General features: G+C 49.8%; 1 protein-coding gene across 1 annotated transcript in view; it reads right to left on the reverse strand.

Moving 5' to 3' along the window:
* LOC147214544 (serine/threonine-protein kinase WNK2) overlaps window positions 1–21,272 on the reverse strand; it is a 36,737-nt gene that overhangs the window by 9,517 nt on the left and 5,948 nt on the right. Inside the window, exons 2-21 of the mRNA XM_086141127.1 lie at window positions 14,961–15,133; window positions 14,633–14,853; window positions 14,400–14,557; window positions 12,682–12,770; window positions 11,859–12,078; window positions 11,164–11,428; window positions 10,965–11,080; window positions 8,211–9,242; window positions 7,475–7,639; window positions 6,824–7,228; window positions 6,006–6,281; window positions 5,761–5,804; window positions 5,188–5,347; window positions 4,985–5,101; window positions 3,176–3,346; window positions 1,660–1,711; window positions 1,463–1,561; window positions 290–1,023; window positions 162–219; window positions 10–83 (exon numbers count right to left, since the gene is read on the reverse strand). Of these exons, the coding sequence (XP_085997253.1) occupies window positions 10–83; window positions 162–219; window positions 290–1,023; window positions 1,463–1,561; window positions 1,660–1,711; window positions 3,176–3,346; window positions 4,985–5,101; window positions 5,188–5,347; window positions 5,761–5,804; window positions 6,006–6,281; window positions 6,824–7,228; window positions 7,475–7,639; window positions 8,211–9,242; window positions 10,965–11,080; window positions 11,164–11,428; window positions 11,859–12,078; window positions 12,682–12,770; window positions 14,400–14,557; window positions 14,633–14,853; window positions 14,961–15,133 (4,629 nt within the window). The remainder of the gene's footprint in view (window positions 1–9; window positions 84–161; window positions 220–289; window positions 1,024–1,462; window positions 1,562–1,659; window positions 1,712–3,175; window positions 3,347–4,984; window positions 5,102–5,187; window positions 5,348–5,760; window positions 5,805–6,005; window positions 6,282–6,823; window positions 7,229–7,474; window positions 7,640–8,210; window positions 9,243–10,964; window positions 11,081–11,163; window positions 11,429–11,858; window positions 12,079–12,681; window positions 12,771–14,399; window positions 14,558–14,632; window positions 14,854–14,960; window positions 15,134–21,272) is intronic.

Raw genomic sequence — 21,272 nt, forward strand, 5'->3', positions numbered from 1 at the left:
AATTCTTACTTGGCATCGGCCTCTGGCGTCGTACGACCCGGAGCTGCCAGCCAAGTCTTTTCTGCTCGAAGCCCTGTTGGGCGCTAGAAGATGAGATTTCATCAGGAATCATCCATAATTGTTCAATACTGACCACGTCTATGGATTAAAACATCTCCTACCAGCCGCTGTGGAGTCTTTCAGTGCATCTATGAAATCGGGTCCCTCAGGAATCAGAGGCTGAAAAAGAGAGAGAAGTTGGTTGGCTTCTTTGTCCAGAACACATGATTGGACCACGGCCGGTCCTTACCAGTGGTTCTCCCGGCTTTTTAGTGAGCGGTCCCTCGCCGCTCTGGCCGTCCGACACCGGCGGCGAGCCGACTCCCTCCGAGGCCGGAGGCTCGGACGCGGCGCTGGCGGCCTGCGAGGGGGCGTGCTCCTGGTACAGCAGGTTCCTCAACTTCTCATCCAGAGTCTTGATGGTGCGATCCACGAATTCCACCCGGCGGGGCCCTTCGCCGTCCGATTCGCCGGGGCCGCCGCTCGACGACTGCGGGTGGTTGGAGGACTGGGACATCTGGGACGTCTGGTGTGCTGGGCTCTGGGGCTGGGAGGTGACCGTCCCGGCCTGGATGGAGGCGGCGTACGGCTGCTGCAGGACCACGGACTGCTGGGAGGCCGGGTGAAGGGCCGGCTCTCCGGTTGGACTGACTTTTTGATTGGGTTGGTTGTTTTGAGAGAAGGCCAAACCGCCGGGGTCCCCTTTAGCGGCGGCGTTCACGTCCTGAGAAACCGGCGGCACCAGAGCGCAGCAGGGCATGTCTGCAACCATGGAGGCGGCAGAGATACAAGGATCTTCCACGGGACGGAAGTTGCGGTGACTGACGCCGGCGGGGGCGTTCTTGGCGACGCAGGGCTCGGGCTGCTGCACCAGCGCCTGGCCGGCTTTTTGGCCGGTCGGTTGCAGGGAGGACGGCAAGGGGCTCTGCGAAGGTAAAGAGGCGGCGGCCGCTTCGCCGTCGGGTCTGGTCGACTTTTCAATCTCTGCGAAAATAAAAGGGATCGGGGTCAATGACGAGGGCGACGGATGGGGAGCGTCTGAGGCCACGGGCTCTGCGGCCTCTGCGTTACATCACTGCGTGTCTTTTTCCGTTAGACTCTGTCAGCTGCTGGGAAAAAAAAAATAAAAATCCTCCTTTCCGTTCCGCCTCGAACCACTGCAGAGGCTCTCTTATGTAACCGACCCCCGGGGACGAAAAGACATAAACGTGGACTCTCCAATGCCTGCACGCCGTCGGTCTTTGGAATCGGAGAAAAAAGCAACGAGGCAGGCGTGAGTCTTTCAGATTTTACGGGAAATACACCATCCTCCAAGAAAACAAGTCCTGCACGTATCGGGGGAGAATTGATGTGTGTGTGTGTGTGTGTGTGTGTGTGTGTGTGTGTGTGTGTGTGTGTGTGTGTGTGTGTGTGTGACGCATACCCAGAGCCGTAGTGCTGTGAACCGCTGCCTTCTCCTTCTCCAGAATAGGTGTTTCAGCCACAGGGCAGATGATGAACAGACGCTTTCCAGTGTGAAGGACTGTCAGAGACAGCAAGTAAGACGAACGGTCAGCGGACGTTCAATTGACATTATGATTTTGGTTTTGTTGTTTTTAAGCGACGCGACGTTTTAATTACCATTTTGTTGGTATACCAGCTGGGGGGTACTCGGTGCAAAGGCCTTCCATCCCTGGGAGAAGAAAGGGGGTCACACATGTTTTCAGGATTATCAGGATTAAAAGCATCGCGGCAGTGAGGAGTTATACACTGCTCAAAAAAATAAAGGGAACGCTAAAATAACACATTATAAAATACTTTGTTCTTTTCATTGCTGGCTGTGCGGACAACAAAAACCACACCAAAATGATTCAAATTCAATGTAAGAACCCATAGAGGTCTGGATTTGGAGTCACACTCCAAATGAAAGTGGAAAAACACTACAGGCTGATCCAACGTTGATGTAACGTCATTAAACAAATCCAAATGAATACTTGTTGCAGTTTGATTTCACACAAATGTGATTGACTTGGAGTTACTCGGTGTTGTTTAAGTGTTCCCTTTATTTTTTTGAGCAATACATCTAAAAAAAAAAGAATACGCCCTATGTTTAAAGATATACGCAAAACGTATAATCCGTGGGAAAGAACGGAAAAAAAAATATAATAATCACAGCATGAGCTTATTTTACAATCACAGTGTTCTGCGTTCACCCAAAGCCCAATCCATCCTCAGCACAGACACATAATAAAGTATATTATGGCTTCAAATCAGCGGAGAAGACGGGCAGCGCCATGCTAACAGCCGGGCGAGACATCAGACCAGCCCGGAGTCATGAATTAGGAGCGTCTGTGACTGCTCGTGTGATTAGACCCCTGCTTTACTTTTTGTGCATAAATCTCATCAAATTGTCTTTTTTTTTTTTCCTGCCCCGTAAATTTCTAGGATTACAATCTGTGATGTTTTAACACGTTTCTGCTCCTCCGGTGCAGGCGGAATGATGTTTCACTGACACTCTGCAACCCAGGGCCATATTCAGATCATGTTCCCCTCTGTGTGCTCCACCCTTGGAAAAAAAAAAAAAACAACAAATAAATCAATAGATGGTGACGCTGGTCACGAGCGGACGTGTGCACGGAATGAGCAAGAACCAAAGTCTGGGTGTGGAACATTGTTCCCGAAGACACCCGGATGAAAAAAGCGCATGATGAATCTACGGCTCGCAAGGGAAGATTCTTGTGCCAAAAGAGAAACGCAAATCAAACGGGGATGAGATTGAACTGGGATCTCGGTGGATTCTGAGGAACGTCTAGAGAGGTGGAGGTACGCTCTGGAAAGGAGAGGGATGAAGGCAGAACTCGTGTGTGTGTGTGTGTGTGTGAGGGAGGGAGTGGAGATGAAGAAGACGAAGGAAAGAGTGCAAGAAGGTCGGAATAAAATCAGGAATGAGAAGGGACGCTTTATGGATGGAGGGCAAGAGGACAGGAAGTTAGTAGGTGTGAGAGGAGAGGGTTGGATGGAGATGAGAAACAAACCCAGTTACCTCAAAATGCCACATCAGCAAAAATGGTGTGTTGGCAGTGTGTGTGTGTGTGTGTTTGGCAAGGCTGCATGCAGAGTCATCTGCAGAGTGCAATCGCGGCCACGACGGTCTCACCTCGGCTCCCAGCGAGCCGGATCCATCGCTCGGTTTGGGACTGGCTCCTGGATCGGAGCTCCTCTCGCCCTCCGTGTCCTCGTTCAGCATGTCCTCCGCCTTGTCCACGATGTCCTTCAGCTGCTCGATGAACACCTCTTTCTCCAAGGGGAGGATGAAGTCATTCTCCACCTGAGGGGAAAATGACAAAAAACAGTAACAGGAGGTTTTTTGTTTTTTTTTTCATTTAAATAATTCCATGCATTTGGCATTAAAATCCAGTATTACAAGATCAGAGAAAGAAACATCTGTGTTAAAAGTAAAAATAGCGATTATCAACATATACTTGTGATTTTTTTTTCCATCATGCTGCTATTGCAATAACAATTACAATTTAATAATACCATAATTTCCGGACGATAAGCCGCGACTTTTTTCACATAAACAACAATGCGGCTAATATATGGACTTTTTTGGGTGGGGGCTAACGAGCTTCGCGCCGCTAAAACGTTTATCCTCGTCACATCGGACCGATGACATGACCGGGAAATTCTGAGTCCGTTCAACTCAGACAACGAAGAAGACGACTTTGACGGTTTTACTGCGCAGGAGGAAGACCGAGATAGCGACCGGCTAGATCAGGGGTCGCCAACCCGCGGCCAACCCGAGTGGCTTGGGAAATTAAATTATAACTATTTAATTGAAGTGTATTTCATTTGTGTTGATTTTTTTTTTACTTTTAGTTCTAAGTTGGAAGATTATTGTGATCTTGAAATATTAAATAAAATTACATTTATTATTTTTCGCCGCTCAAAATAACGTCACACTGGCGGAAGCCGGTATACCCGCCAGCCGGTAAAGTCCCGATGTGCAGATGCTGTGCGCAGAAGTTCAGGAGCAGAAGTCCCATAAACCAGGTAAAATAAATATTTATGAAGATATTTTGCAAATATTTATTTTTTATTGTTTACTGACACATCGATTTTTTCCAGATTTATTTTTAAAATTCAGGTCAAGGCTCCGCTACACGCTCTGAAAGCCCAAAATGAGTTCATTACATAGATAAAATTTAATTTTCTCCCTAATACTTTGTGAACTTCAGAAGCAACACACTACACACTTGTTTATACAAAGTGTAAAGGTAATAAAAAGCAACTTATACAGTGGTACCTTTATTTTAGACGTCAAAAAGTAATTGCGGCTCCCAGTGTTTTCTTTTCCGTGGAAACCGGGTCCAAATGGCTCTTTGGGTGTTCAGGGTTGCCGACCCCTGGACTAGCCGGTGCGGCTTATATTGAGATGCGCTCAATAGTCCAGAAATTACGGTAATTTATGTGGTATTACTTACTGACCTTTGCACTCACTACACTGTACAAAAAAAAACAACAACAACCAAAACAACCCCAACCTCAGTTGCTCCTCTCACGTGCTGTAAGTTTTACTATTTTGTTAATTTCACGTCACTGTGGGATTGTGAGAAACCTCTTCTCCATTACCTCGTATGCCTCGTACATGCGGGGATATTGGCAATAAAGCTGACTTTTTCCCCAAGAAACAATAAGCATCTTAATCCTCATCTTTATCCCTCATCTGAAGTATCAAAATAATCTCCTTTCAGGTGGGCTTTGCTCCGGCCTGTCACTTTTGTGCCTAAGGACCAAAACGGTGACATATTTCTGTCGTCCATTCGCACGGCGACGTATGAGAAACGGGATGCGTCTTATTTTCGTTTGCAAACGATTGCAAAAGAAAGAGCGGCGTGTTGTTTCTCATGAAAACATGACGGCAGAATGTCCGCGGCGATAGCGGTCGGAGTGCAGCTGCAAATACCATGTAGGTGGCGATCTCCTCGGGGGCGTCTCCGTCCAGGTCGAACTTGAAAGTGACCATTTTATGGTTGTGAGTCTCCAGCTGGCATTCGACCATCTTATCTCCCGTGTTACAAACCTGCAACCAGGAGAAATCATCAACAGCTAGCGCAACCCACCAAATCGCAGCGGCGATTCTGAACGGAGGATGTCGCTGCCGCCTACATTGAGCATGCTCAGTTTGGGCCGGGTGACCTTCTCCTGGCGAGAGCGAGTGCGCGTGGACCTGCGGTGGTGTTTTCTGACTTTCCCCTCGCATTTCCCTCCGTGCGTCCCCTCGTTGCCGTCGCTCATCTCCTTCCCCGACGTGGCGTCGGAGTTGACGCTGTTGTTGGGAGGAAACGGTGACACGCGTGATCATGACGGCGTCCGTGACTGCGAACCGTAAACAAACAGCGCTCGATCTACGTGGGGAGCTGTTGCAAAGTTTCCACCAGGTGATTTAAGTTTTGTTTAGCGGCGACGACAAATGAATCATTTGCTACTTATTGCCTCGCTTCATTTAAGTCAACAGCTCCACCAGAGGCTGCTTGCAAAAAGAGCACTTAATTCTGAAGGAGACGGTTGATAAGGAATCGTTCATTTTGTGGGATTTAAAGGGAATGTATTCATTCACCGATTATCCCCTTGTTATGTAGTTTAATGAAAACCGGAAAGCCAAAGAACACCTGAGCCAAGAGTTATAAACACACCGACTTGGAAGCTGCAAAGATGAGGATTGACGCTTGAAGCGATTACCTGTCGTAGCTCTGTCCTCCCGTGTGTTTCTCCGCAGCCTGATCCTACAGTCGGAGCGGAACAGTATGCGGAAAAAATGAACTCCATGAAGTTTGAGATCAATTATTTCCTTATTTTCACAAGTGAGACTCCAGAGAATCATCTAGGATTCAGCGTGCAACCACACCTGTGTTTTCCAGCGTGGGCCGAAGATAGAAGATTATGAGATATAAGCAGAGGGAACTTAAGAATGACAGAGTCTGTACCTCCGCGTTGGCCTCAGCTGAACTATCGGGTCCCGTGGAGGCGCCGGGCTGGATCTGCTGCGTCGGGCCGGAGCTGGCCGACCCAGGCGGAGCGTTCTGAGAGTCGGAGGGTTGCAGCGCAGGACTCTGGCACTGAGCCTGACTCTTGGCCTGAAGGGGCAGCAGGTTTTGATTCTTCTTTTCCGCGTTCTGGTCCGCTGCGCTCTGAACGGGTGAGGAGAACACGGCGGGCTGGCCGAGCTCGGGGTGGCCGACGCCGGCCTGCTGAGGAACCTGCTGCAAAAGATCGATGATATTATTAAACGTAATCGCATTACGCTGGAAAATTCAGAATCATTTGTCGAGCGCTCGGAGCTACCGAAACCCTCGTTTATTCTATTTTTTTTTGTTTAATCTAAATCCTTGTCGGTGTCACTCGGATCATGTTTTTTTTTTTTGTCATTGTTATTGTCACTGTTCTCATCCTAGTTGTTGTTTTGGTTGTCTATTCTCACCCTTTTTTTCTATTCTTATCCTTGTTGTTATTCACTCTGCGGTCTCTTTATCATTACTATTTATCTTATTTTGCTACCTTTTAATTATCTCTCTTATTCATATTTATACTCATATTTATTAACACTGTCATTGTTGCACTGCTGTGACGAAAGAATTCCCCCTACGGGGATCAATAAAGTATATCTTATCTTATTAGACCTTATTTCATTTTCACCGCCGTCCTTTATCCACTGTTACTTGCAAAGCTTGGGGCTTTCCACATGCAACACATACAAGCACAGCTGCCATCTAACCGCTACGTATCTTCTCGTCAGTATAATTACCTGGATCAGAGGCTGAGTACCGGCGTTTGCGGGAGGGTGTGTGCTCTGGGATGAGGCGGCGTGTGTGTGCGCGGGGTGTGTGGACAGAACGGGTATAAGTGGTGCTTGTGAGTAGGACGTTTCGGTTCTGGCCGCCTGCTGCAGAGCGGCAGCGAGCTGGTGCTGCGGGGACGTGGGCCCGATTTTAGCCAGCACAGAGGGCGGAGGCGGGGCGGCTGACAGTAAAACGTTTTCAATGTGCAGAGGGGAAAGTGGGGAGACAGAGGGGGTGACGGGGACCGTCTGCCCCGGAGAAAGGAAGACGGGGTTAAGTGAGGGGGCGGCCGAGGGGTGAGGGGCAGTGCAGAAATGAGGGTAGGAGGATTCACAGCCAGTCACAGCGGCCATCACCTGGACTGTGAGATACTGCGAAGGAAGGGGAAAAGGAAAACAAAACGGAAGGAGGGAGGAGGGGGGGAAAAAAAAAAAATCAAATAGTCTAAAAGAAGAAGTTTTAAACACAGGATGATGACATAATTCAGGTCAGCATTGTTTCTGTGTCTATAAATACCATATAAGCTTGAAAAACCTGGTCAGACCCAGAAAAAAAAAACAGTCACACTAGAAAAATAAACAGGTGCTTTCCGGAGAAGGTAATTCTAAATAGGATACCTTGGACGGGTGTGCTGATGGCAACGAGGTTGAAACGTGCAGAGCCGGTCGCTGCTGCAGGACAGCTGCTGGAGCGATGGACTGCGGAAGAGGTAGAGCCTGGGCCGGGAAGCCCGAAGCTGGCGGGGGAAGATTTTTCCCATGACTCGGCCCGTCTTGTCCAAGCTTGTTTCGCAGAGCGACCACACGCAGAGGGAGAGGGAAAACGGGGAAAAGAGGAGGGATTTCAATAATTGCGAGGGTTATGGTCTAATCTTACAGTTGTGGAGTCTGTATTTCCTGCTATTGACCCCGATCGGAGGGGCTCCCGTTTCCCAAAGTGTGCTGAGGCAAAGTACACTGCTCAAAAAGTTAAAGGGAAAACTAAAATAACGCATCCCGAATGAATGAAATATTCTTATGAAATACTTTGTTCCTTACATAGTTGAATGTGCTGACAATTCAATCACGCAAAGAAGTGATCAATGGAAAGCCAATTTATTAACCCATGGAGGTCTGGATTTAGGAGTCACACTCAAAATGAAAGTGGAAAAACACACGGCAGGCTGATCCAACGCTGATGTCACGTCATTAAAACAAGTCAGAATGAACTAGCGTTGCTTCCTAAGCGGACAGTTTGATTTCACACAAGTGTGACTGACTTGGAGTTACCTTGTGTTTATCTTTTTCGAGCAGTACATTTCAACCTGATTCGGGGAACAAGGCGGCCATGTTTTTGGCGATGCAACGCACTCACCTGGATGGTGACCTGAGCAGCCTGGGAATGCTGGGAGGGGACCGGAAGACTGGTCACCACGGTGGCCTCTCCGTAGGTCTGAGGCCCGCTCGGGGGCCGGGCGGGCTGGTACGGGCTCTGAGGCGGAGCCGTCTGCTGCTGGAGGGACCCCAGGGCCGAACGAGCGTAGCTCTGAGGGCCGGCGTCGGGTAAACCCGCTTTCAGGTAATGCTGATGCGTCGCCGCGACCTGGGCCTGCAAGACCGGGGTCTGCAAGACCGGGGTCTGACCCGTCTGAATGGTAGGTTGGGGCATCTCCAGCTGGGGAACGGCCGCCTGCGGGGCGTTCTGACTGTGCTGCTGTGGAGCTGAGGTGTCCACTTGTTGCTGGCCGGAGGACAGAAGACTCTGAGAGAGGGGCGTGGACTGTTGCGGTACCATTGTATGTGCTGTCTCGTGGCCGTGTTGGACTTGCGGCTGGATGTGAGCCTGCCCGCTCTGTCGGTGTTGTGCGACGGGTGGAGCGCTCTGCAGCGAGGGCTGCTGGTGCTCCCGCAGAACGGGTACCTGTTGGCTATGAAGTGCTGATGTAGAGGAGTTCGGACTCGGCTGCTGACATTGAAGTTTGGCCGCGGCCTGGACCTGCTGCAGTGCACTGGGAGCTTGTGCTGGATGACACTGGGCCATCGGTGCTAAGGGTGCGAGAGAGTAACTTTGTGCTGGCTCGTGCGCCGGTGGCGGCGCCTGAACCGCCGCAGAGTATCCTGACGTAGCTGCGGCCTGCTGTTGATTCGGAAAGTTCGTGCAGCTGTGACCGAGGGTCTGGTAGCTCTGTGCGACGTGTTGGGGAACGGGCGCGGACGAAAGACTCGACGCGGTTTGGTTCGGCTGCACGCTCGGAGGCGCGTAGCCGATGCCGCCGAGCTGGCCGGCGTACGGGGCGGACGGGTAACTGTGTCCGGGCTGGATGTACGGCGGAGCTGCGTGAACCATCGTGCTGGAAGAAGGCAGGGCCTGGGCGGACAGCTGAGGGGGTTGGCCCGCGGAGCTGGCCTGATAAGAAGAGCGGGAGAACGTTCGAATTAGATACAGCCGGGACTTTCCGACGGAATAATCCTGCAGAGGCAAATCAGAGCGGCGGTTTTTAGAAAGCACCGTATGAGGATAGGTGAGGAAATGACATGGATGACATCGGTACTGACAATGAGAAGGCAGGGGAGATGTGAGCTATGATTAGGAGGGAAGGCTAAAATCAAGGGGGGGGGGATCAGGACCGGTCCCAGGGGTAATCTAACCGTGATCACGAGAGGAAGACAGCTGTTGCACTGCAGGGGTAAAGCACAAAGGGGAAAAAAAACGGTTAAAATGTGGACAAATCGTAAAGCAGGACCCGGTGAAGGTTAATCAGAAGGGGATACAGTCTCAGTTAGAAAAGACGCCACCGCCCGCCGACGGGAACGAGCTTAGGATTTGGAAGCAGCTCTTGGCTGTGGGTTAGCGAGATGTTGTGAAGGAGATCAGAGGACCTCCATGCAGATTAATGCCGCCCCTGCTAGGAGCCGGGAGAGTTCAGTGAAGCGATTGTTGGATCCCACGTGGGAAACGAAAAAACGATCGGGCCGCTATCGTGACCTACCACTTCTACCGCACCGGCAACGTCTTGTTCGCCGGCACAGAATCTATCCTTGTAGTCCTGAAGGAGTTCCCTTTCCCCAAATGAACCGTCAGTCGGGAGGTGACTCTTCGGGACGCCGTCCCCGGGGCGGTGGGCGGCCGGGGGGTGAAGCAGGGGCGGTTGCGTCGGCGCCGAGTGACAGGGAGCCGCTCGACGGCTGATTATATTCAACAGGGACTTCTGGAGCGCCGAGAAATCCGAGCAATCGCTGGAACCCCTGGGCCGTCCGGACCCCGGGTTGGTGGGCGTTCCTCCCGAGGACGGGTGGGGCTTGAGGTCGAACGGACAAAGCGGGAAAGCGGAGGCGTGGCGGTGGATCCCTTCTTGTAATCTCAGACGGAGCAGGGAGAGGCAGGCCTGGCAGGTGTATCGTCTGTGCAGGGCGAAATGCTGAGAGGTGAGGCACTGGAGGCCGCTGAGGTCCGAGTGTCTGCGCAACAGGTTCTCGCTGGGGATCTCCGGCGGAGGTTTGAGCCCGGACAGCTGGAAGACGCCGGCGTCGGACCGCGTGGAGACAGGGGACGGAGCGCCGCGGGCGTTAGCGTCATCGTCGTCGGCCTCCGAGTGATACCCGGAGAGCTCGGTTCGGCTCTCCGGGACGGCGAGGGTGGGGCTGGCCGATCTCAGAGACTGGACCACGGCGTGGAGATGGGCCATGTGATTGGCCCTGTGGGAGTCAATGACGGGAGCGCTCCCTCGCCGGGCGCCGGCTCCCAAATGAGTCCCGAGCTCCGGGCTCAGCGCTGCCCCCCAAGCGTCGCTCTTCCCGCAGGAGCGAGGTCGATCTCTCTGGCACTGATCGAGGAGCGACCCAGAGGTGAAGGTACACGATACACCAAGTGAAGAGATCAGACAGAAAAGTTAAAAACACCAATGTGGTAAAATAACCCGTCGGCACTCTACGATGGAATGGAGACAAATAAGGGTCTTTGAATGAATGAATGAGGGGGTCATGTGCATGTCATGATAACACACTGCAAGTAATTCAGATGTGTGTGTGTGAACGGAGAGCGCTGGAGGCCTCCGGCGACGGCGCTCCTCTCGCGAAATACCGACGTTCATTGTCCACGCGGGTGTGTGTGTGTGCTCCTGATACAGACCTGCTGCGTTGCCATAGTGATGGGTTCCAGCAGGGACTGGTAGAGGACGCTCTGCTGGCTGCTGTGGGAGTCCGAGTACACAGTGGAGCCCATCCCGCTGTCGAGTGTGCTGTCTGCTGCATGGAAACCAAAAACACAGACCCATAAAGGGGAGTCCGGGGGGAGAGTCAAGGGGAGCCTGCGTTACGGAAACCCTTACACGTCACCGAGGTGGCGCTGGCCGGCTGATGACACAGCTGGTTGTGCTGGTCGGCTTCCGGTTCTTCGGGTTCCAGCATCGTGGGCTGGCCCGCCTGCGCAGAGACGGCCTGAGACGCCGCCCGGGCGCCCTCGGCCTTGCCGCCGCCGCCGCCGGCCGAAGCGGAGACGGTCCTCTCCCGCCTCCATTTGATCAGCGCCACGCGGTCCCTGATGGACTTTGCTACCGTCTTGCCGTCGCTGTCGTGGAAGAAGCCGGACTCCACCTGGCAGACAAACCGGAAGAGCGTGACCTCCGGGGTATTTCTGGCGTGCGGCGCGTGAGAGGAGACGGGCGGCATTAAAAGGGAGTGTGAGAAGGAGACAGAGCGAGGAGGGAAAAAAAAAGGAAGGAAGCGAGAATCTATTTTGAGGGGAGAGCAGCAGCGAGGAGCGATTCCACTTCTCTGCAGCTCGGTTCATTGTTCCCCACATAACAGCTCAGACTCTCGTGTCTCCAAACAACAAAGATACAAGGCACGACGTGCCACCTGTCTTGAAATAAGCCACAAACACAGCAAAGACGTTTACACGGATTAGCATTTACCGTTCACATAATTTGTTAAAATCGGAGTCGTGCAGGAATTCTTCGAGCCCGAACGACGTCCGCGCAATTTCTATTGAAATCCATCCAGAATATAACCCAAGGTCACTCACCATCTCCTGAGCAACAACCTCAGGGACCTCCTTTTCGAGGTCAAACGTGAACTCGATGGCGCCGCTCTCCTTGTATTTCCCTTTCAGCTTCTTGGGGTCCTCCACCCACAGTTTCAGGGCTATTGTGACCTTCTTCCCGTCGTCCTCCTCGGCCAGCTCCACCCTCACACCTGTGTCCTCGGCAAAGAAAGCATGGTTCAGCAGGTCTTTGATGGTGTACCTGCAAGGAACAGTGAGGCTCAGACTCTGGGACAAAGTTGCAACAACTTGCATCAATGTTTTCCGTGAGCGGCGGCGTGGAGAGATTTGCATGGGTTGGAATTTCTAGCTTCCCAGCTGTCATCGGGCGAGAGGCGGGGTTCACCCTGGTCCGCCACAGGGACACACACACACGGACATTCATAGGTCTGGACAATTGGCTATGCAGTGTGTGTGTACGTTTGTGTATGTCTTTGTCAAAAAAAAAAAAAAAAACAACAAAAAACCCCAAGCTTACTGTTCTGTATATTTCCTGTGCATCTTGTATTTGCAAGTGTTATTTGCAGTGCTTATGTCCTCTATTGCAAGTCGCTTTGGATAAAAGCATCTGCCAAATGTAATGTAATGGAATTTAGTGTCACCTATGAACCTCCTACATGTGCGTGGACTGTGAGAGGAGCCCGGAGAACCAGGAAGAACCCCTAAAAACCCAGCTAAAAACTCACCAGAAGGCAAGTGAGGGCTGAAAGTCCATGCCACAGAAATGAAGTGTGTGTGTGTGTGTGTGTCTGGAAAAGAATGAGCGATGAGACGGCACGTCATATTTGTACGGTTATGCACTCACCGCTCGGCTTTTTTTTGGCAAATGCACTCTCCGATAATCTCCTTGATTTCGTGATCGACAACTTTGTTGTAGCTGGCCGGCTTCACTCCCTGGAGAAAAGGACAGGATGAACGGCGGCGGAGATGTTTTGTGCCGCGACCGAGATGCGTCCTGGATGTCATTTCCCTGTTCTATTTAAGATGCCTTCCTGCAAAGCCCCGATGCGCCGCATTCGATAAAAGCCAGATAAACGGAAGTGGAATCATATTATTGCTATTTTTGGTCGAGGATTGTTTCAGTCAACAGATTACTTCTCTTCTAAGCGTTTCATCCGTGGGCCGGGGATGAGGAGACGGTTTCCGGCCACATTTGAACAAAACACGTCTCGGTGTCGGCCACATCTATGAATGGTGGTATCTCAGCGCGTCTGGACTGCATTCCCGGTGGGTTTAAGAGCTCAGGGAGCGATATCATCTCCGACTATCTTCATACCGATCATGAGCGGGGTATCGGACGCAGAGGATGCCAATAACGGGACGGTTTTGGCGGTGAAGATGCCGGGGAACGCTGCCCGACGGAGGGCGCCTGTGTTGATTCGCTCAAATCGGTGCCGTCCCGAGCTGTCGTGTGATTGGATACGGATTCCATATGCGACGCTTCTTCGACAAACGCTTGGGAAATACATTTTTTTTTCCCCCAGTCAGATCTTATTTAGCACGTGTGTTTTTGAAATCCCATTTTCCTTCCCTGTAAGTGTCGGGTGATGGACCGCTGCGATTGTTTGGCGCGTGTTCCTGAGCTCGGATGCAAACGCCCTCTGAACAAATGGCGCAGCTGCCAGATGTATGTACTCAGGGAGCAGCTAAAAGCTATCGGACGGAGTCTTTATCAAACTGATATTAATATCCTGCAGTGTCCCTGTAGGCAGAGTCTGATATGCATATGTTGACAATGCTGAGCCCTGTATTTGGAAGCAACTGCGGCGACGGCGCGCGGGCCAATGACGCGCACGCAGAGGCGTTTTCCTTTTTTAACAGCAGGGGAGGAGTCTTCTCTCACATTTTCAACGCTGCCAAGAGTTAAAGGCTAAAATATCAACACCGATCGTCCGATAAGAAAGTCCATCACGTCGGGGGGAGAAAAAAAAAATAAAAAACAGTTTGCTTCGCTGGCATCCGAACCCGCTGAAACGGAATGGAATACAGCCTGCAGGCTTTATCTGAAAACAAAAGGGATGCAGCCTCCCTCTGTGACTCCATATGGCTCATTAGCTGCTTCACCCGAGCAGTGACCAGGCGGAGGATTTATCTCGCTGGAAACACAGGAACACGTCTCGTGGTCTTAAATGGCCCGCAATTAAAAACAATCCCGATGAACGAGGCTCGGCTACTAAAAATATCAACGACTTTATGATACTCTCCAAAGGTTGAATAAATATGACGCTCGATTATTACCCTGCTCGCGCTGCGTTTTCGCGTTTTAATAAGATGGTGGCAAAAGCAGGCTGCGTTATGGGTAACCTCTAACACTATCGTACCGTATAAACATTATTGAATGCGATGGTTTTGCATATTCCATGACAAAGCGTTACAATTTGTCACGCACGGATAACCGGGATTCATCGGATTAGGAGCCAAATAATCATTTTAGCGCTAATGAGCTTATCAACTTCAGGCATCCAAGTTTCTTCAACCCCCCCCCCCCACCCCCCCGACAACCGCGCTGATGCTAGAACTCACGCTGGTGACTTTACGGTAAATCTGCGCGGCGTTCTGGCACTCCGAGTACGGGTATTCTGAGGTGGCCATCTCCAGCATGCACATGCCGAAGGCGTAGACGTCCACGGCTTCGTCGTAGTGCTCCTCGTACATCTCCGGAGCCATAAACTCCGGGGTGCCTGGTGAGAGACGTCGCGCTCAGATGGATGTCTCACTTAGCGTTAGCGAATGAGCTGCATCCGCAGAGCTCTTACCTATGACGCTTTTAGCAAAGGAAGCCGCCTTGAGTGTCGCCAGTCCTAAATCCCCTATTTTGACCGAGCCCGTGGGGCCAGTGATGAAGATGTTATCACATTTCAGGTCCCTGTGGATTATCGGAGGGGTCCTGGTGTGAAGGAAGTGCAGGCCTTTGAGGATCTGCCTGCACCAGCTCCTTAGCACCTTGGGCTTCATCACCTTGAAGCGTTTGAGATAGCTGCGGGAAGAAAAAGAAATGAATTATATATGGATATATTTTTGTCGAACACATCGCAAAACACCATTCATTGCGTTAGAAAAAAAGATCTCGTCGGTTTTACTCACGTCTTTAGTGTTCCGGACGTCATGAGCTCCGTCACTAAAACGATGCACTTCTTCCCTTTGAGCGGAGACTCCCAGAAATCGTAGAATCGGACAATGTTGGGATGCTGAAGACCCTTCAGCATCTCCGCCTCCTCCTTGAAGCGCTGCCGTTCTAATTTTGACAGCTTGCGATCCTGGGGGGTGGCAAAGAGAAAATAATATGAAGCCATGATTTGCGCTACGTCATTTTACCGCCAGATGGAACGGGCCCGGGGACCGAGGTAGCATTGCGTATAAACACGTTTCTATTCAGCAAAGTAGTCGACATCGAGAGTAAAGTTTTAAAAAGATGGGTTTATTTGCCAGAAAAGAAGCATCGGCAAAAGGAAGTCATTATTTATGCAATATTTATTTTCACGGGGCAGGATAGATGAGCGCTTTGAAAATGATTACTCATTAACATTAGAAATGAGCCATCGACTCCAGCACAAGCAGATACATCAAATTAGGGAGAAATACTTCATGCAGAGGCTCATTTGTATCCTTTTATCGTTGCCGTTATCTTTCTCCCCGCAGCCCTTCGGCCAGTAAAAAGGATTCATTGTCTCGCCGCAGTTTTACAAGTTGACTTTGTACGTTGTAACACCCGTTTAACGTGAGCTCTCACTTGTTAGCGTTGCTATCTGTGGAAAGGAGACGGAGAGGAGCGACGAGCGCAGACGCTGCAGGGAGAATCCCGACAACAACGCGGTCACACCCACTTCACACTGCAGCTAAAGGCTACACATCATCGATCTCCGCCGTCTTTCACCGTTTCCTTCACTTGCTCGCTCACTGTCTCGTTCTCTACCTTTGGCCGCCCCCTCCCCCATATCTGCAATCTATCTCCCTCTCTGCACCCCTCGCACCAACCACTCCCTTTTCCATCAGCGAACACCGCACACACACACACACACACACACCCCCGCATCTTGACTAGCTGTGCTCTCTCTATACAATTCTTCCACACTTCACTTTAGGGCTTTAGCGTTATGAGGAGCAAATTGTGGATGCTACTGTGAAATCTCCTTTTTAGAAGAAGAAGTAACGCCCGCCCTCACCCCTCCCAGACACGGACCACACCGGCAACGGAACGCGACCGACGCAAACTTGCGAGATATAATCCATTTAATTATTCAACCAGTGTGAACTCTCCACACGATGAAACAGCAGAACAAATGACTGCTCTGATTTAACGGCCCACGGATGCAAAATAACGCCAGATGCATTGACATTCAGTGCGGAGAGCATCGGACCGACGTGACAACGCGTGCCACGCGTCTATGAATGTGGCATATCATGGTTTATGTGCAAATGTCTGACGGGGGGGGGGGAGGGTTGGGATTTTCACTGCACTCTTCTAAAGTCCCATGAATAATTCAGCTCTGCAGAGAACCTTTCCGACTCAGGCGAGCAGAGCAATGGAAGGCTGGGGCCGCCCAAGTTGGGCTGGGTTATCCCCAAGTGCACTTTGCTGCACAGGAACGGCGCTTTGTTTACCTCCAAAAACAGATTCACTTCTATGAAAGAAAGGTACAGGCGTTCTTACCGCGATGCACTGCAGATTTTTTTTTTTTTTTTTTAACTTCCTGGTTTCCTCCCTGCTCCCTTCTTTCATCTTTTTTTTCTATGATCTTTCAAATAACCCCCCACCGACGGGTGCCACAGAAATCCCGTCATCCTCCCGCAAACATCTCGATTCACCTTCCCAATCCCATTCCTTCAGATCAGACACTGGGCTCCTGCATAATTCAGATGCCACAAGTAAGCGCAGATGCGTTTGTGCGCAAGACGGACACACAGAGATGTCATAAGCGTGACACACGCACACACACAGACTCAAACAACGCTGGAAAAAAAAAAGATATTGAAGAAGGATGAATAAGCAAAGCACGAATATTGCATTATAGTTGCTGAGATGTGGGAGTTTCTGGCAAAGGTGACTCATCATCTAGCAGTTGCATGCACATTTTCATAGCGTTAAGACCATATACAGTTCAAGGAGAGGCCAAGACAGAATACATAACATGAATACATAACATGCAGGCATGGCGGCAGGAGAGAGAAGCCATTTGTGAAATCTGCTGCTACCTGCTACGTCTCGAGTGGCAGCTCTGCCAGCTCGTACAGCGGCGTAAATATAGAAACCCTTTTTTTTCTTTTTGTATTTGACACAGACAAGGTAACAACTCAGAGCAACGTTTATCCTGGGGTCTTTGCTGAATAACATGCCATGCATTTGCAGGAGAAAGCAGTCCCTTCGTTCCCAAAAGGCCCTTCATGTAGCCACCGCTAGACAACACTGCAGCACAGCTTAGCATAGCAGGTTGCAGGGTCCAGTAACTCCTTGGCATAATTGCGTATCGTACCCGTAGATAGCGGAAAAACAATGGAAAAGCATGAATTAAATTCAGGCCACCCATGAAACAGAACGCATCTTCCGCGCCAGGAGACGGGATCATTTCGGGCGCCTCGGTCAACGTCTACGTCCGGTCTAATAGGCTTCTTCGTTTGAAAGCGCGTCTCTGAGCGGTAACTGCATCATCACCATCTGCTCCACTTTTAGTCATTCAGCACCATCGACGACGCGCGGCTCGGAACAGAAAAACTTCTGAGGCGTTCACGTCATGGGATATTCTTTTATATTTCCCCCCCGTTCTCGCTGTGTCAACTAAAGATAAAGCACAACATCTCACATTTTTGTCGTATCAAGCAAAGACACGTGATGATGAGTCAATATGAAAACAAGTAAGAATAAGATGAAAAAAATCTGAGGTTTTGCAAAAAGTTAAGTGACAAGAGAATCTGGAGTCCGCATGACTAGATCTTCTGAACACCGTCTGAGCCCGAACACATTCCGGGGAGAATCTGTAGAGTTAGTTTGGTGACATAGCATCTCAGAATCGGATCTTTCACTGTGAAAAACGTTGGTTTTATATTCATGGCACACAGGCAGAGCTACAACAGAGCATACCGCCTTTTATTGTATTGAAATGTTCTTCAGCTTGGATTGTACAGCATTCTACGCTTAGAGTCTGTCAGTAGAGAGAAACTCTATCCTTCTGATTTGATCATAATGAATTCTCGCATTTCTGACACACCGTTATCAAAATCGTACGCCATTACGGGGATGAAGAATATCCATTACGAGTCAGTAGATCCTTCCAAATAAATAAAACGCCGAAACCGCGAGGCGATTGCTGATGAAAAGCCAACTGGGATAGATTTCCACAAGATGGACAGTGCAGAAGTTTAGAACAACATCGGCCCAAAATAATGTTATCCGAGCTGACCTTTAAACAAGAGCATATCTGCTTTCAGTCTCATTTATTACTTCACATCGTTCTCTTGAGACCCAACGAGTGGTGTAACTACGTTGATCCCCGACGAGAAGCAGATTAGTATCATTTGGGTTTGACAAAAACAATGCAACGGGGATTTGACCGGTCAAGTAATCGTAATACGGAGTAACCCGACGAAAGCCTGCATGCTCGAGTTCGTGTCCCGAATGACTTTATACGGAAAATATTTCCCTTCAGGACGTGCAGGACATTTCTACACAGCAATGAGAGAGTAAAAATGTGACGACGCATGAATTCCTAAACCCTACCGTGTGATTTTCCCTCCCCCTGCCGTTATTAAAAAAATTCAACAAATATAGGGTTCATAATTGTGCGATATGAACCTGAGTCGCCAGCTTGCATTAGCTGTGTTAAATTACACCGTCACTCCGTCCAGCTCTGCACCAAACAGCCCATTATTGTCGCGCTTCCGCCGCTGTAACAAAAGCCGGCGAGGGGCGAGCAGACCGCCTGCAGCTGGTTCATCTGTCATCAGACCACTGGCCGGCAGTTGACTGGGTTAGTATTTATCTCTATTTCACAGTTAAAACCCTGCAATCAAGCCACTCTACACTTAAGCTGCAAATAGGCACACTGGCACTGTGAAATAATTTATATAAGCCGGAGGTGTTGACATCGCCGAGAGCTTGTGGGGCGGATACGTTTCCTATAAAAGACATTTGCGCCTTGTCAGATGACGTGCCGTTAATGCTTCAATAACACCGGTCAATCGCCTTATTGATTTTTTATTTGACCTTTATAGACGAGTGATCTCATTGAGACGCCGCGTTTCATTATTTCCGCGACTTTTATCGGTCTGAATCAAAACCAAAATAGGCCGTGTTGAAAAGGGCAGGTTTGCCGCACAAGTGCAGATTATTCCCAAGTTAGCCAACGTGGATTAAGCCATTCATCGCTCCAGTAAACCTCTTTCCTGTCACACACCGGACGTCGAGGCTGACAAACAAATAGTTCTTTGACAAAATCATTTCCTCACAATCTTTACACATTTGCTTCCTCCATAGACTAATGCTGTTTACGCAACGGCCATGACAATCGCCGGGTGAGATTAAGCTTGTCTGGAGGGCCGAGAATGAACTTCCGGCAGCTGATAAATATTCAGACCAGACTAGTCAGATGAAGACAATGTGTTTTTCAAGGAATATACTTGTGATACTTTGGGGTGTGCTGTGTAAAGAACAAAAAAGATAATTAAAACATTTTAAATAAGCAGAGAAATAAACAAGTCTGAATATGTCTGTGGAGGTTCTCAGTCATTCAGGTCGTGGTGAGTTTCTATCAAAATCTTCTCGTCGTGGCAACTGGAAAAACCTGACAACAAACGCTGCTCTCCAAGATTCTTCCCTTCACCTTCACCGATGGTAAGTTTAGAATCATTTGCATGACGACTGCCAAGGTATTATCGTTTAACAATCTGTTTAAAAAGAAAAACAAACTCTTGCTCTTTGTTTTTTTCTTCCATTTCTTTTCACCGGGCATACATAGCGGCCGAAAACCAACCTGTCTTACCAGCACTACTTGATGCTTGACAGCTGATGTTGACATCCTGTGACACACACACACACACACACACACACACACACACACAAAATCAGTGGTAATTATTGTTGAAAGAAAACACACATACACACAAAACAAACAATGAAATAGTTAGCCATGGGAATAGCCACTGTGGTATGATACCAGGGTCTGGAGGCGACAATTGCAAACAGGCCTGATACCTGAGTTAAATCAACCCTGCAAAGTGTGTGTTGTTGGCCAGTTCTGTGTGTGCCTCACTTTCCCCGGGACAGCGGTAATGAGTTCTGGAGTGAACTCCTGGTAGAGGAGAGCGATGCCGGTCAGAGACGTCCTGAAGTGAACCGAACGACCCGGCCAACTCTCCCCGCCCCGCCTTCGACCACTTTATCAGCCACTGCAGTGTGGGGGCACTGAGCCACAGAGACAACCTTGATTCAGCAAAATACGCCGCCCCAGACTAAACACCTTGCAGAATGCTAAAGATTCTACGGCTACCACAACAAGTCCTGACCGGATTTTTCAACCACCAAACGCAATTTGATGAATCACTTCCCCAACGCGACAACGGTGACGGCAGAACCCCGGATCGGGCCTGCGGGTTCAAAACTCGAGAATTCGCGCCGGCTTTTGGTCCAAAATATTACTTAATTTATAAAAACCTTTTACTAGTAGGGGACGTGTTTTCCTCATCCTCGGTCCTGAGTCACAACCGCTTCCCCCGAGAACGATCCCGGTTTGGTATGGAGCCGATCGATCGATGCGTCCCTCGAGAGTGCTGAACAGAGCCAGCAAGCTTCACTCCAATCTTCTGTCAACCCCATTTATGAAATTACCAAACCATTTGTTTAAGAGCAGCAACGTGTCTTAACTCATGCTCTTTTTTTGGGGGGGGGGGCCACTACGGTATTTTCTGCGGTGCAGGCGCAGCCGCTGCATTGGGCAATTCCAAAACTCCACCTCAGAAGTGGATCTGGTGAGCTCCAGTCCCGGATGGAGGGAGCACAGCATGGCAGCCTCTGGCCATACAGTGTTATTTGACATAATTGCACAGAATGCGAACCTTCTGCACCCAAGGAGACAGCGATGGACGGGCACTTGAGAAATAAGCGAACTCCACAGCCCGTCCACATGTTTGGAAAGATAAATATAGCATCTGTATTGCCGGTCTTTAGATATCATCCATTTTTAATTAAGAAATCAATACAGGGGAGGAAGCACATATAAAACTATGATGTCAAAATAAACGTTAATAGCAAACGAGTATTGATGGACACTAATACACCAGCGTAGCCGTTTGTTTTTTTGCCGCTCGGTTATATAAATAGCTTAGTTATGCAGAGAATGTGTTTAAGAGTAACCTTTGTCATCATCCCATAAACCGTAAGCTGGAGGCCCGAACAGGAAACAGAGG

Source organism: Fistularia commersonii, chromosome 34, assembly GCF_037954325.1.
Source record: "Fistularia commersonii isolate RoL2024-O1a breed Wild chromosome 34, RoL_Fcom_v1.0, whole genome shotgun sequence".
In the NCBI taxonomy this organism is placed as follows: Eukaryota; Metazoa; Chordata; class Actinopteri; order Syngnathiformes; family Fistulariidae; genus Fistularia; species Fistularia commersonii.